The sequence below is a fragment of the Chanodichthys erythropterus genome, chromosome 6 (assembly GCF_024489055.1).
Source record: "Chanodichthys erythropterus isolate Z2021 chromosome 6, ASM2448905v1, whole genome shotgun sequence".
Classification (NCBI taxonomy): Eukaryota; Metazoa; Chordata; class Actinopteri; order Cypriniformes; family Xenocyprididae; genus Chanodichthys; species Chanodichthys erythropterus.
Window position 1 is genome coordinate 28,057,763 of NC_090226.1, and position 15,639 is coordinate 28,073,401.

Sequence of the window (15,639 nt, forward strand, 5' to 3'; positions counted from 1 at the left end):
GCCCCCAAAATGCTTTGTCCCTTTGGCATTGTGTAAACACTGCAAGTCAAAATGTTTTGTCACTATGGCAGAGGACCATTGAAATATCCCTCATGCCCACCTTTCAGTCTTAGCCCAGTCCTTGACAATGGTTACTGTACTGTTTTTGCTAGCCAGCATAATACATTAAAACTGTAATGGGTCATTGTATGGGACATTGTGAATTTCCACCGTGGCCTGCTCATCAGGGCCTGGTTCACTACTCATCCAAGGATGGTCATGGTGTTCCTACCAACTTACTCTCCTTTCCTCAATCCTATGGAGTTTTTTCTCTGCTTGCAGGTGGAGAGTGTATGAGCATCAGGCTCAAGATCAGAGGTCCCTGCTCCATGCAATGGACGCTGTGTCTGAGGATATTACAGGAGATCATTGTAGGGGATGGTTGTGACATGCACTGTGTATAAAACTGAAAAAAAGAAATAGGATTTTAGGGTAAGAGTAGCCTCCAAGGTTTGACATCACACACTGCACTCATACTGCCAAGGAAATTGTAACCATTATCATTCACACACATAAACTAACTTCCATACATCAGAGTAAAAAGAAAATGTATACAGCATAATATACTGTAATATAAACACACAAACAAAAAACAATTATCTGCAGCCTACAGTGCTGTAAATAAAGCTGGAGTTTCACAACTAACAGTTCTTCACTGGTCGCTGTCCTCACCCTCCCTCTCCTGGACATCGTCCTCACCCTCCTGGCCATCCACACGCTGCTGTCTGTCTGGCCACAGATTCTCGTCCACATCACAGTGTATATTCTCCTTTGCAATGAAACGAGGGAAGAAACGGTGTGCATGTCGCAACCATCCCCTACAATGATCTCCTGTAATATCCTCACACGCAGTGTCCATTGCTTGGAGCAGGGACCTCTGATCTTGAGCCCGATGCTCATACACTCTCCACATCCAAGCAGAGAAAAACTCCTCAATAGGATTGAGAGTAAGGTGGTAGGAACACCATAACCATCCTTGGATGAGTAGTGTACCAGGTGAGCGGGGCATGGTGGAAATTCACATTGTCCCATACAATGACATATTGTGGTAGGTGAGGCCCTACGGGACCTCTCATTTTCAGGGTTCAAATCAAAATGAAGGCGGTCCAAGAAGATGAGGAAGCTTCTGTGTATTGTATGGGCCAAGTCTGGGGATGTGAGTGGCCACACCATTCTCAGATATGGCAGCACACATAGTTATATTGCCCCCTCGCCTCCTTCATTAGTCAAGTTCTAGTTTCACCTGACTGTCAATTGCTGTAATAAATTTATCAAATGTTCCAAGGATTCATATATGGTATTCATGGTATTATGTTCTTGACTAATTTTGACAATTGAACAGACTATTGTGCACGTGATTACTTATACAATGAAATGATGCTGACACGTTTTGGAGTGAACAACCATTAGACTGAGAAACAACAATCAGTTTAGTTCAACAAGATCTATTCACTTGAAAATTGTGCTAAATGTAGGCTATCTGTACTTAATCATTTGCAAAGATGTACTGAGATATTGAGACATGTACTTAGAAATTTGCAATTTGATGAAATGATGAGAAATTCAATTCTGTTGTGAACAATTGCCAAGTGGTTTGGAGATTTGTCCATGTTGTTTTGAGAATGTAATTTCTGTTTCAAGAAATGAGCCAAACCAATGGAGAAAAACTGTAATACAAACCCGATTCCAAAAATATTGGGACACTGTATAAATTGTGAATAAAAAAGGAATGCAATAATTTACAAATCTCATAAACTTATATTTTATTCACAATAGAATATAGATAACATATCAAATGTTGAAAGTGAGACATTTAAACTTTAATATTGGCTCATTTTGGATTTCATGAGAGCTACACATTCCAAAAAAGTTGGGAAAGGTAGCAATAAGAGGCCGGAAAAGTTAAATGTACATATAAGGAACAGCTGGAGGACCAATTTGCAACTTATTAGGTCAATTGGCAACATGACTGGGTATAACAAGCGCCTCTCAGAGTTGCAGTGTCTCTCAGAAGTCAAGATGGGCAGAAGATCACAGATTCCTCCAATGCTGCGGCGAAAAATAGTGGAGCAATATCAGAAAGGAGTTTTTCAGACAAAAAAATGCAAAATGTTTGACGTTATCATCATCTACAGTGCATAATATCATCCAAAGACTCTGGAACAATCTCTGTGCGTAAGGGTCAAAGCCGGAAAACCATATTGGATGCCCGTGATCTTCGGGCCCTTAGGCGGCACTGCATCACATACAGGAATGCTACTGTAATGGAAATCACAACATTGGCTCAGGAATACTTCCAGAAAACATTGTCAGTGAACACAATCCACCGTGCCATTCGCTGTTGCTGCCTCAAACTCTATATGTCAAAAAAGAAGCCATATCTAAACATGATCCAGAACTGCAGGCATTTTCTCTGGGCCAAGGCTCATTTAAAATGGACTGTGGCAAAGTGGAAAACTGTTCTGTGGTCAGACGAATCAAAATTTGAAGTTCTTTTTGGAAAACTGGGACGCCATGTCATCCGGACTAAAGAGGACAAGGACAACCCAAATTGTTATCAGCGCTCAGTTTAGAATCCTGCATCTCTGATGGTATGGGGTTGCATGAGTGCCTGTGGCATGGGCAGCTTACACATCTTTAAAGGCACCATCAATGCTGAAAGCTATATCCAAGTTCTAGAACAACATATGCTCCCATCCAGACGTCATCTCTTTCAGGGAAGACCTTGCATTTTCCAACATGACAATGCCAGACCACATACTGCATCAATTACAACATCATGGCTGCATAGAAGGATCCGGGTACTGAAATGGCCAGCCTGCAGTCCAGATCTTTCACCCATAGAACACATTTGGTGCATCATAAAGAGGAAGATGCGACAAAGAAGACCTAAGACAGTAGCAACTAAGACAGTAGCAACTAGAAGCCTGTATTAGACAAGAATGGGACAACATTCCTATTCCTAAACTTGAGCAATTTGCAGACTGTTATAAAAAGAAGAGGGGATGCCACACAGTGGTAAACATGGCCTTGTCCCAACTTTTTTGAGATGTGTTGATGCCATGAAATTTAAAGGTGCCCTAGATTCAAAAATTGAATTTACCTTGGCATAGTTAAATAACAAGAGTTCAGTACATGGAAAAGACATACTTTGAGTCTCAAACTCCATTTTTTCCTCCTTCTTATATAAATCTCATTTGTTTAAACGACATCCGAAGAACAGGCGAATCTCAACATAACACCGACTGTTACGTAACAGTCGGGGTGTACGCCCCCAATATTTGCATAATGCCAGCCCATGTTCAAGGGATTACACAAGCCAGTATAGAGTGCCCCAGGGATGACGCGTTTTTGTAGGCAAAACCCGGAAGCAAGTTAGCATTTTAGGGCATTTTCTATGGGTTTTTTGAATGGGTTTTTGCTAAATCGCTTTCATGTTTTGATCTATGACATAAAACACACCAGTTATAACCCACTTGTGATTTTTTAAACTTTTACTGTGTCTTAAAATCGGCTGTTGCTAACAAATTGCTAAAAGGGACTACTTCCTTTGGTGGGGACTTTAGACCTCATCATGACAAACAGGACATTTGGACAGCATTTCTCATGAAAAAGTGGATAAGTATTCATACACAGCGCAAATCAAAATCAGTGAGCATGTTTTTAAATAGAGTCGTTTTCTAAATAAATTTTGAGGACGCTTGGTGGTGATGACGTTGATCCGCGACCATGGTGTGCTGTAGTCCGTTTATAGCCTACTGTTAGCCTTTTATATCGGATGACTTTATTTAGGTTTCAAAATCTATAAATGCTGTGTTAACTTGTAAAGATTATCTTGATAGACAAAACGTGTAAGTGTCATAAGCCTTTGTTAAACACAGAGCTTATTTTCTGCGATTTTTCAAGAGTCTATGGGAAAAATGAATAGGCTTTTGATCGAGGGAACCCGCGCGCCACTAACTTCCGGCTTGGCCTACAAAAACGCGTCATCCCTGGGGCACTCTATTAACGTCTGGATCTGTGCACAGATGAAGCATCAGACTAGGTGAGCAAGAACAACAGCGAAAACTGGCAGATGGAGCAATAATAACTGACATAATCCATGATAGCATGATATTTTTACTGATATTTGTAAATTTTCTTTCTAAATGTTTTGTTAGCATGTGGCTAATGTACTGTTAAATGTGGTTAAAGTTACCATCGTTTCTTACAGTATTCACTGAGACAAGAGCCGTTGCTATTTTCATTTTTAAACACTTGCAGTCTGTATAATTCATAAACAACTTCATTATTTATAAATCTCTCCAACAGTGTAGCATTAGCCGTTAGCCACGGAGGACAGCCTCAAATTCACTCAGAATAAAACGTTAACATCCAAATAAATACTTTACTCACATAATTCGAAGCATACATACAGCATGCATGACGAACATCTTGTAAAGATCCATTTGAGGGTTATATTAGCTGTGTGGACTTTGTAAATGCGCTGTAAAAATGCGCTGCTAAATCAATGCATTGTTAATGATGCCCCAAAATAGGCAGTTAAAAAAATGTATTTAAAAAAATCTATGGGGTATTTTGAGCTGAAACTTCACAGACACATTCAGGAGACACCTTAGACTTATATTACATCTTGTGAAAAAGCATTCTTGGGCACCTTTAACTTATTTTTCCCTGAAAATTATACATTTTCTCAGTTTAAACATTTGATCTATCTATGTTGTATTCTGAATAAAATATTGAAATTTGAAACTTCCACATCATTGCATTCTGTTTTTATTCACAATTTGTACAGTGTCCCAACTTTTTTTTTTAATCGGTTTGTAGATCAATATCACACATTAATGTAAAATCCACTTGAAAGTTGAAAGACCGTGATCTTTAATTTAACATGTAATGCTACAGATGAAGCATACTTTGAAGAAGATTATAAGTAGCCAAATATGCCATATTCACATCTAATCATCTAAACATTTTCATCTCAAATGTTTTGTCTAACCCTCCTATTGCAGCTCCCTTAGGAAGCATCTCATCAATGGAGGTGAACGTCGATATGCTAGAACAGATGGATCTGATGGATATCTCTGATCAGGAGACCTTGGATGTCTTCTTCAGTGCCAGCGGAGAGGAAGGAGGACTGACATCTCCTCTTCCAGGTATAAAGTAACACCATCCTAAATGGCTGTCCACACTGATGTGGGTCGACAAGTTTCTGTTGCCGTTACCGTTTGACTGCAATATCCTGTATCAGGTGGCAGATGACATGAGCTCCATTGTGTGCAATCCCATTTGGTATTTGCATAAAGTAGGACTCTGCTTCACTGCATTGTCTCGGTCTCTGTTGCTCATGACACCTGAAATTGACAACTTCTGGTTGCTTTGCTGCTGCAAATTGCCGGCGGTGTAAAAATGTACATTGTTACCAGTTTACCAAGTTCCCTGTAGTATACAAAGCATTAATTTTTATATCTTACTGAAAGTTAAATAGTGCTCAAAGTGATTGTTACTGCAAAAAAAAAATAAAGAATATTTTTTCCCCAAATATAATAGTATATGGAGTGGCAATGTGTAATAACATCTGAATTCATGAGAATTTCTCATGAGAAAACGTGACAATTTTAGGAAGTGGTGATTTCAGATTAATTTGTATGATGTGAGTCGCATGGACACATACAATTGAAAAAAAAAATTAAATAAATAAATGCCTGAATTGACCATAAGCAGACTGTATGAAAACGTACAAATGAGATCATACAACTTTATATGAATTAGCCACAGAGTCCTCAAAATGTAAAATTGTTACAAACTGAAAGTGTGTTGAATTTGCGCCCAAGTGGGTGACACAAATATAGCAACTTTGGATAATAGCATTCCATCAAAGCAACCTCATTTTCAGTGAGAGTTGACAATTCCAGAAACATACCGTTCCCAGGGTCCTTTTGTCACGGTTACACACAGAAACAAGATGTTAGGATCCAAGTGCAGCATTTATTTAGTAATCCTCAGGCATATATCACAAAACAGGCAAGGGTCAAACTCCACAGCAAAGTCCAATCAAACAGAAGACCAACAACAAAAGTGCACGTAACAAAACAAACCACAAACAAAGGTAGAAACAACTGAGACTAAATAGACAGAAACTAATGAGCAAACACAAAACAGCTGGGTGCAATGAAACGAGGATAATGGGTCCAGGAGGTGAATTATGGGCAATGCAGTCTGAGGTGAACAATAGTCCTTGTTGGAGTGCCCTCTGGTGGCTAAACAGGGCACTCCAACTCATGATCATGACAGTACCCCCTCCTTACGGAGCGGCTACCAGACGCTCCATGAGACAACAAAAACAAAAACACAACTCTCAGGAGGGAGGTGGACTGGAGGAGGACCAGGGGGAGGGACGGTGGGCCAGGACCAGAGCCCCTGACTGAAGGCCAGAGAAGAGCTGGAGGAATAGACCACGGGGGCTCTAAGAAGGGCAGGGTCCTGGCTGAACGCCAGGGCGGCGCTGGAGGAACTGACCAGGCGGGTTCCCGCAGGTCTGGAGTCCTGGCAGATTGCCAGGGCGGCGCTGGAGGAACTGACCAGGCGGGTTCCAGCAGGTCTGGATTCCAGGCTGAGTGCCAGGGCGGTGCTGGAGGAACAGACCAGGCAGGTTTCAACGGTTCAAACCGCCTGAGCAGTGGCGGCAGGGCAGAAGGCTTGGATGGCAGCGGCAGGGCTGACCAAGGGTGCTCCGTGGCCATATCAGGGCGAGCGGGCAGCTCGGTGACGGCCTCCGTGGCCGTATTAGGGAGAGTGGGCAGCTCGGTGACGGCCTCCGGGGCCGTATCAGGGAGAGCGGGCAGCTCGGTGACGGCAGCGGGCTCGGGCTGGCAGACTGGTCCAGAGTCAAAAACACCTGAGTGCCTCCTCCAGGCATGCAAGACCGCCAAAACATAAAAAGTGAAGACAGCCCTCATGGCCATCACAGGACTGACAGGGAGAGCATGCGGGGCTGGAGCGGGCTCACTGGCTGGAGCGGATTCCCTGGCTGGAGCAGGCTCTGGGAAGGCCTCCAGGCCTTGAGGGATGACTGAAGCCTTCCTCCTCCTCTTCCTCCTTTTACGAGAGTGAGGCTGTGACTCCGTGCCCTCCTCCTCTGTGGATTCGGGAGCGACATCGCGGGCTGGAGCGGCCTCTGGCTGAACGTGTTGCCCACTGGCTTTTATGGCCGAGATATCTGACAAAGCCCCAAAAATCCAGGATCTGAAGCCCCTTCAACTCCCACTGAGGCAGAGGGTCAGAGGCATCCATTAAAAATCCCTTTTAGCGCCTCATCATTATACCGCAGCCCTCTCGCCATAGTCCAGAAAAACTGGGCAAAACAACCTACCTCCCTTCCCTCCTGACGTAGAGCTACCACCGCCCGCAGTAAAGCCATCCGCTCCTCAATGGAGGCTGGGGGAATAATCCGAAAACTCATGCCGCTGGATCTGTTAAATGGTGGTTTGTTCTGTCACGGTTACACGCAGAAACAATATGTTAGGATCCAAGCGCAGCATTTATTTGGTAATCCACAGGCGTATATCACAAAACAGGAAAGGGTCAAACTCCACAGCACAGTCCAATCAAACAGAAGACCAACAACAAAAGTGCACGTAACAAATAATAACAAACCACAAACAAAGGTAGAAACAACTGAGGCTAAATAGACAGAAACTAATGAGCAAACACAAAACAGCTGGGTGCAATGAAACAAGGATAATGAGTCCAGGAGGTGAATTATGGGCAATGTAGTCTGAGGTGAACAATAGTCCATATTATTACAATAGTCGTATATGCACATAATGAACATATTATGTTCCTATAGGTCCTAGGTTGTCCAACCATCTGTTTAGTTTCCTAAAATCTAGGCCTATTATACTGAAAGCCATACATCAATGCTGTGGAACAGAAAACAGTGCATTTCATTAATTAATATAATTTTATAGGACACAGGTCCCTTTTCATGTTTTCCTTGTGTGTCATATACATCTGGGACACAGGACCCTGGGAACATAGGACCCTTTTTCATGTGTTTATTATGTTCCATATAAATCTGGGGGACATAGTGTGGTATATTGGAGCAACTGTGTTACATGTATTATGGTATTTTCATAGCGCACATGCGCTGTGAGTTGTTTCAGTAGCAGACCGGGAAGTTGGTAAAACAGTAAAGACTGCAAACGTTATACCTCCGTCTCTCTCTCTCTCTTTTCCCATAAAAACACTACAGTGTCGACGAGGACTTGGATTCCACAGCGAAGGAAAGTAAAAGTGCAAGTGAATTTGCAAGTTTCAAGCCTATTGCACTGTGTGATGAAGGAAACTTATCAGTCGGCAGCTCTAGAAAAAAAAAGCGGAAGACTGACATCGAATGGCCATTGTTAGTACTTCATGGAGAGATCGCAAGTACAACAAAACAGATATGGGAGAAAATAAACTGGAGTAAAAAAAAAAAAAAAAATCGGAATTGCACAGAGGTGATAAACGGAAATTACAGTGACAGCAACATGGCAATGATTGGCAAAGTTCCTGAATTTGAAAGTAAGAAATAAGATTTTGAAACTTACTTATAAAGATTTGAAAGATGGCTTGCAGCAAATGAGATTGCAGCAGAAAAGAAAGCTGACGTGTTCCTGAGTGTCTTGGGTCCCACAGAGTATGGACTACTGAAGAATTTGAGTCAACCAAGGAAAGTGACAGAACTAACATTTAAAGAAATTACTGAAACGTTGTCGCTGCATTTTAAGCCAAAGCCAATATTGATCGCTGAGGGCTTTAGATTTCACAGAAGATACCAGAAAGAAGGTGAAACAGAACAGAATATATTATTGACCTGAAAAGACTTGCTAGCACATGCGAGTTTGGCTAGTTCCTCAATGATGCACTGAGGGATCAGTTTGTCTGTGGTATGTCAGGTGAAGCTTACCGCAAGCGTCTCTTATCTGAGAAGGATTTGACCTTCAAACAAGCCTGTGAAATTGCTCTTGGCCTTGAACTGGCATACAAGGATACAAAGGAGCTGACAGAGCGTGCTGACCATTCCAGTGCTGGTGTTCACAAGGTTGCCAGTTTTTCACGGGGAAGACAGATGAACAAACCACAGAAAGGATCTTCACATTCAGGTTTCTCTGCATCAAGCAGATCGGCACAGAGCTCTTCAGCCAGAGGAAAAATTGCATGTCATCGTTGTGGCAGAGAGGGTCATCAGCCACATGAATGCCACGTATGTCATGCATGTGGTAAAACAGGCCATTTGAAAATTGTCTGCAAAAGCAGTAAACGAGCAGGTAAAGCCCAGTTAGTGACAGCTACGGATGACGAATTAAGTGCTCCTGTTGATGCATTTGAACTTTTTACAGTTTATACGGCACAAGGACAGAAAGATGGACTATTTCTGCAACTGGAACTCTCAGGGAAAATAGTAACCATGCAGATTGACACTGGCGCATCTGTCTCTCTAATTCCAGAATTCGTACACAAAGAGCTCCTGAATGACTGTCCCTTGCAGCCAGCTGAAATTCGTCTCTCGTCATATACAGGGGATACAATACCAGTTCTGGGAGAAATTCAAGTTCCAGTCCAGTATAACGGAAATGAATGGAGACTGCCATTGATGGTAGTCAAGGGTGACAAAACACCATTACTAGGATGAAATTGGCTGCAGAAGATCAAGCTTGACTGGGGTAAAATTTTCAGCCTAAAACAAGAGACAAGAACTGAGCCCTCTCTTAAAGCCATACTGGACAAGCATAAGGATCTTTTCAAAGACAGTTATGGAAAGATTAGAGAATTCCAGGCTAGAATCCGAGTTCAGCGTGATAGTAAACCAATATTTCATAAGCCGCGACCTGTACCATATGCTCTGAGGGATGCTGTGGAGAAACAGTTGCAGCAACTGCAAAGCAATGGAATCATCACTCAGGTGGAATGAAGTGATTGGGCAGCGCCTATAGTAGTGGTTCCCAAGAAGGATGGCTCTGTCAGAGTGTGCGGTGATTACAAAGTGACTGTGAATCGTTGTATACTCCCTGAAGAATACCCACTGCCAAATACTGAGGATCTATTTGCCACCCTAGAAGGAGGTAAAGTGTTTAGCATACTTGATCTGTCATTCGCATATCAACAGTTACCTCTAGATCTTGAGTCAGAGCAGTATCTGACAATCAACACCCACAAAGGTCTTTTCCATTATCACTGCTTGGCCTACGGTGTTTCGACAGCTCCATCTGTTTTTCAGCACACAATGGACCAGATACTGCAAGGCATAGATAATGTGGTCTGTTTTATGGATGACATTTTAGTTTCAGCATCTACTGAAGAAGCACATCTAGCAGTACTGGATCAGGTGATGGCCAGGCTAGAGAAGCACGGACTGAGGATGAAACTCACAAAGTGTGCTTTCCTTCAAGACTCTGTAGAATACTTGGGGTACAGGATAGATGAGCAAGGTTTGCACCCTACAGAAGAGAAAGTGGAAGCAATCATAAATGCCCCAGCTCCAAGGAATGTCTCAGAATTAAGGTCATTCTTAGGATTGCTAAATTATTACGGAAAGTTTGTGGCCAACCTTTCAACTTTGCTTGCAAAAGCTGGTGCAGAGGGTGCAACAGACACAAAATGGAATTGGTCACCAAATTGTGAAGAGGCATTCAAAGCCAGCAAACAACGGCTACTGAACAGTAAGTGTCTTGCGCATTATGATCCAGGAAAACCTCTCCGACTTGCCTGTGACGCCTCTCCGTATGACGGGGGCGGTCATTTCTCATATCCTACCGTCGGGAGAAGATCAACCGATTGCATTCGCATCACGGACCCTGACACCTACTGAGCGCAATTTTGCTCAAATAGAAAAGGAAGCTTAGGGCATAATTTTTGGTGTAAAGAAATTCCATAAGTATCTATATGGAAGAAAGTTTGTGTTACTGACAGATCACAAACCACTTTTGGCCATATTTGGGCCAACATCCGCAGTTCCAACTCTGGCTGCATTACGAATGCAACGATGGGCATTGCTTCTCTTGGCCTATGACTATGAGATACAGTACCGTCGTTCCTGTGACCACGCAAATGCAGACGCATTATCCCGTCTTCCATGCAATCATGGTCCTTCAGAGGAGAAGCAGGAAGGAGTGTTTCTGATCTCTCATGTGGAGGAACTACCGGTCTCAGTGAAAGACATTGCAGAAGAGACCAGGCGTGACCCTATCCTATCCAAGGTTTTGGATCTCACACTAACTGGATGGCCTAAGTTTGTACCCAATCCAAACCTCAGACCTTTTTATGAAAGGAAAGATCAATTGTCCACAGACCAAGGTTGTGTTCTTTGGGGATCACGTGTGGTAATACCGCCTAAGTACAGAAGAAGATTGCTTTCTGACTTACATGAGGGACATCCAGGAGTCACTCGAATGAAAGCTTTGGCAATAAGCTTCCTTTGGTGGCCGGGTTTAGATCATGAGATTGAGACATTTGTGGCTCAGTGTACACCTTGTGAAACTACATTAAATAGACCCCCAGCAGCCCCTCTTCACCCATGGTCATGGGCCACAGCACCATGGGAGAGAATTCATGTTGATTATGCGGAGGTCAACAAGCAGCATTTCCTGGTGGTGATAGACGTCCATTCAAAATGGATTGAAGTCCTACCCACAAAGCTGACAACCGCGGAAAAGACTGCTAACCTTCTCAGAAATCTGTTTGCATCATATGGCCTGCCGAAAGTTCTGGTTTCCGACAATGGCCCTCAATTTACAGCGCCTGAGTTTGAGGAATCTTAATTCCTTAAGGGGAACGGTGTACGGCATGTTCTATCACCGCCATACCATCCAGCTTCAAATGGCGCAACTGAAAGGGCTGTTCAAACCTTTAAGAAGGCATGGATTCGATTGCAGTCTCAGTCAGCATCTCCCAATCAGCAGCTAGCTCGTTTCCTGTTCACATACAGGAATACACCACACACTGTCACGGAGCGCACACCAGCAGAGTTGTTCCTGAAACGGCAACCACACACTCGTCTTTCATTGATTAAGCCTAATGTGTCAGATGTTGTATCCAAGCACCAGATCCAACAGCAGAAAGCGCATGATAAGAAATCAAAGTCTCTCCGGACATTCAGTTTGGGGGAGAGGGTGTTGTTACAAGACTTCAGACATCCCAAGAAGCTTTGGATACCTGGCACTATTCTGCAGTGTACAGGACCTCTGACTTACTGTGTGCAAGTAGGCCATCGACAAGTGAAAGTGCACGTCGATCGCATGCTACCATCAAGGTCTTCAGAACAGCAGCGTGAAGGGATTACTGAAGATATGTTTGATTGCTTGCCAGTTGGTGGAATGCAGAGAGCGGAAACATCTGACCCAGAAGGTCAACCTGATCAAATTCAGGAAGCTCAACCTAAACGGCGCTATCCACAAAGGCAACGTTAAGCACCACAGAGACTTAATCTTTAGGTTTGAGTAGTAGATAAATACTGTTCAAGAAAAACGTAAGTTAAATTTGTTGATAACTTTAAAGTAATGCATGTGTTTTAGGCTAGACCACATTAAGTCTGGTTTATGTTAGGTTCAGTCTAAGGAGGGAGGAGTGTGGTATATTGGTGCAACTGTGTTACATGTTTTACGGTATTTTCATAGCACATATGCGCTGTGAGTTGTTTCAGTAGCAGACCGGGAAGTTGGTAAAACAGTAAAGACTGCAAATGTTATACCTCCGTCTCTCTCTCTTTCTCTCTTTTCCCATAAAAACACAACACATAGGACCCTGGGAACATAGGGATTACCCTGAGGATTTCTGGCAAAATGAGTGACATAGATAAGTGATGACAAGCGATCAACTATATGCAAATAAACAGTGATGCAATGCAGTGAGCACTTAAGTATAGACAATGATTTGCCTCATACAGCTGCATACTGCAGTATAACTGAAACACCTACAAGCAGCAAGTGTGTTATTTTAACTGGATTGAGGAGGGGTGGGAGGTGAATACGCCAGAAATTTAAACAATGTCAGTGTGAACACGGCTTAAGGCTTTCACAGAGACAGGTGTGATTTCACAGGACACCTATTTCTGTGATGTCTGCCAGGTGGTGGGAACATTTTCTATGTGCTGTTAAATAAAATGGCTTACAGAACTTTTAACTGCATAGTCCTTTTTTTATTGTTAAACAATTTACTAGGAAGTGTCATAAGAAATAGTCACTCATTGTATGTTAAAGCCATGTGGCTCAGATCTGAGCATGACCACTGACAAAAATCTTGTAAGAAAAATTCCATAATGAACAAATAATCCATTTCTTTTCCAGCTCTTGGTCACACTGAAATAGAAGAGGATGGATTGCGGAGAAGTGACATGCCCTTGAGAATTTCAGACACTTGTGAGATCAAAACACGTATGTTGTCCAGTTCTTCCAACTCCACCTGTGACAGTCAGGCCTCTAATGAGGACGGATCAAACACTCCTGTCGTCCAATCAGATGATGAAGACGTGCAAGAAGATAGTCTGTTGCAAACAGGAGTGCGCACAGCCAACAATGCCGCAAAAGAGCCCCTGCCCTCTGCCCTCTCATTATAACCTGCCTTCCTATTTATTACTGACAGTTTGGAAAGTGTTTCAGGGTTGGATTGAGTGGTTTTAGCCATAAATTAATGTACCAAAGACCTTCATGAAAGCTTGCAAAATTCAACGCATTCAAGGCCCCTATTACACCACACTGGGAGTGTCACACTTTGACAGACCTGCATTTTTGTATTGTCACTTGCGTCTTATCAACATTTTACTGTGTCTTTTGCTGTTTTTGGGAAAAATATCTGCAGGTATAGTGACACCACATACACACCACCAATATTTAGCAATTTTCTTCATGAAGATTGATGCTGATCTGTAAAGAGACCAAAGGCATAATTTTTTAAAATTAAAACTGAGGTGAGTCTCTCTCTCAAAAAAAAAACATTTCACCTTAAATATCAAAAGAAAACTAATTATATATTAATTATGTGTGTGTGTGTGTGTGTGTATGTATATATATATATATATATATATATATATATATATATATATATATATATATATATATATATATATTATATACACACACATATATAATAAATCTCTTGTTTGCACCATTAAAAGCCAGTTCACACATTTTTGGTTTCATAATGAATAATATAATAATTTTTATTTGATAGAACTACAGTATCCATATATATGTTTTTTTCTTGGCATTACGTTAAATTTATGCATTTGGTTGGCACTCTTAGCCAAAGTGTCTGTTTTATTGAAGATATGCATTTTCTCAGTTTATCCATTACCTGGGAATTGAACCATGATTTTGACGTTGTTAGCACCAAGGTCATGCTCTATTTGCCCCCCTTTTCTTTTCTTTTCTTTTCTTTTCTTTTCTTTTCTTTGTAATTTTTGTTAATCTTAATGGTGATTCTCATTAAATTATTACTGCATTTTTTTGTTACTACAATAAACACAATAAACATAAGGCAATACAACAAATACTAGCATGGTGTACAAATACAGTATTAATACAGTATCATAAATTGTTAATGAGAATTTAAGAAGAAATGTGCTTACTTGGGCATTCATTTTATTTTAGTGGTTTGCCTTTATTTACAAGACGGTAAACAATAAAGTAGGGGTGAGAGGATGGGGAATGTACCCATAACAGCCCAATATTGAACCCGGGTACTATGAGCTCACTGTCATGTCATGACCTGTAAGCATTTTCACTGAAAGAACATGCAACTGCACTGATAGACTTAATTTTCTTTAAGCAAAATATTATTTTTTACCTTTTTTGATTTTTCAGTGAAATATTACCCATTCTTGACAGTTTGTGAGGCCTAAAACTGTTGGTTGTATTTTATTTTATTTTTTTTTTATTGTCAGAATTGTAGCTTTTTTTCTTCTTCTTTTCTTCTTCTTTTGATCATGTGCTGAGGATATTTCTTCCTCTTTGATGTCAACAACACCTTATGCTTTGCTATCAAAATAAAAAGCCAAAAGCCATATAAAAAGTATTGGTATTTAATTACTTATTATTAGTATTTAATTATTTAGTATTTAATTGTTTATTTCCAAATATGAGTGAACAAGAAACCGATTGAAAAATATGCAGGTCTGAGGTTAACCCTACCCTATGATTCAGCCAAGTATTGGTATGGATGCACTTTCTCATTTGTTCTTATTGTTATGTTCTACCTTTTAGTGTATTAGTAAAGTCATCAAAATTGCTAAATAATACGGTTACAGTAAAGGTTAAAATGTTAAGGTAGTGCTAGTCATTTGATATGTCATTTGAAAGGAATGCAGTGGGGCAAGCAAAATGTCATCAGTCAAGCAAATGTTAATAAAAGAAGGAAAAAAAACAAACAAAAAAAAAACATGACAGAGTGTTATAGTTGTTTTTATAAAGGGTTGGGCTTACATTTTAGAAAAGAGGATTTTCATGTCAATAGATGTTTAAGCATTGACGCCCTTGGAGGGCTAGGAGTTGCAAAGGATCCAATTTTCAGTTCATACATCTGAAAATAAAAATGTAAGTAAGTAAATAAAATTGTGGAATACCA

The 15,639-nt window shown here is 41.2% G+C and overlaps 1 protein-coding gene across 2 annotated transcripts in view; it reads left to right on the forward strand.

Annotated features, from left to right (window-relative positions):
* Positions 1–15,639, forward strand: part of si:ch211-253b8.5 (dysbindin) — a 46,614-nt gene extending 30,975 nt beyond the window's left edge. Inside the window, exons 3-4 of one of the 2 annotated variants that reach the window (XM_067388544.1) lie at positions 5,052–5,195; positions 13,365–15,639. In XM_067388544.1, the coding sequence (XP_067244645.1) occupies positions 5,052–5,195; positions 13,365–13,633 (413 nt within the window). In that variant the 3' untranslated portion in view covers positions 13,634–15,639. Of the gene's footprint in view, positions 1–5,051; positions 5,196–8,293; positions 8,525–13,364 lie in introns of those variants that run through there. The other variant, XM_067388545.1, reaches the window with a different exon arrangement.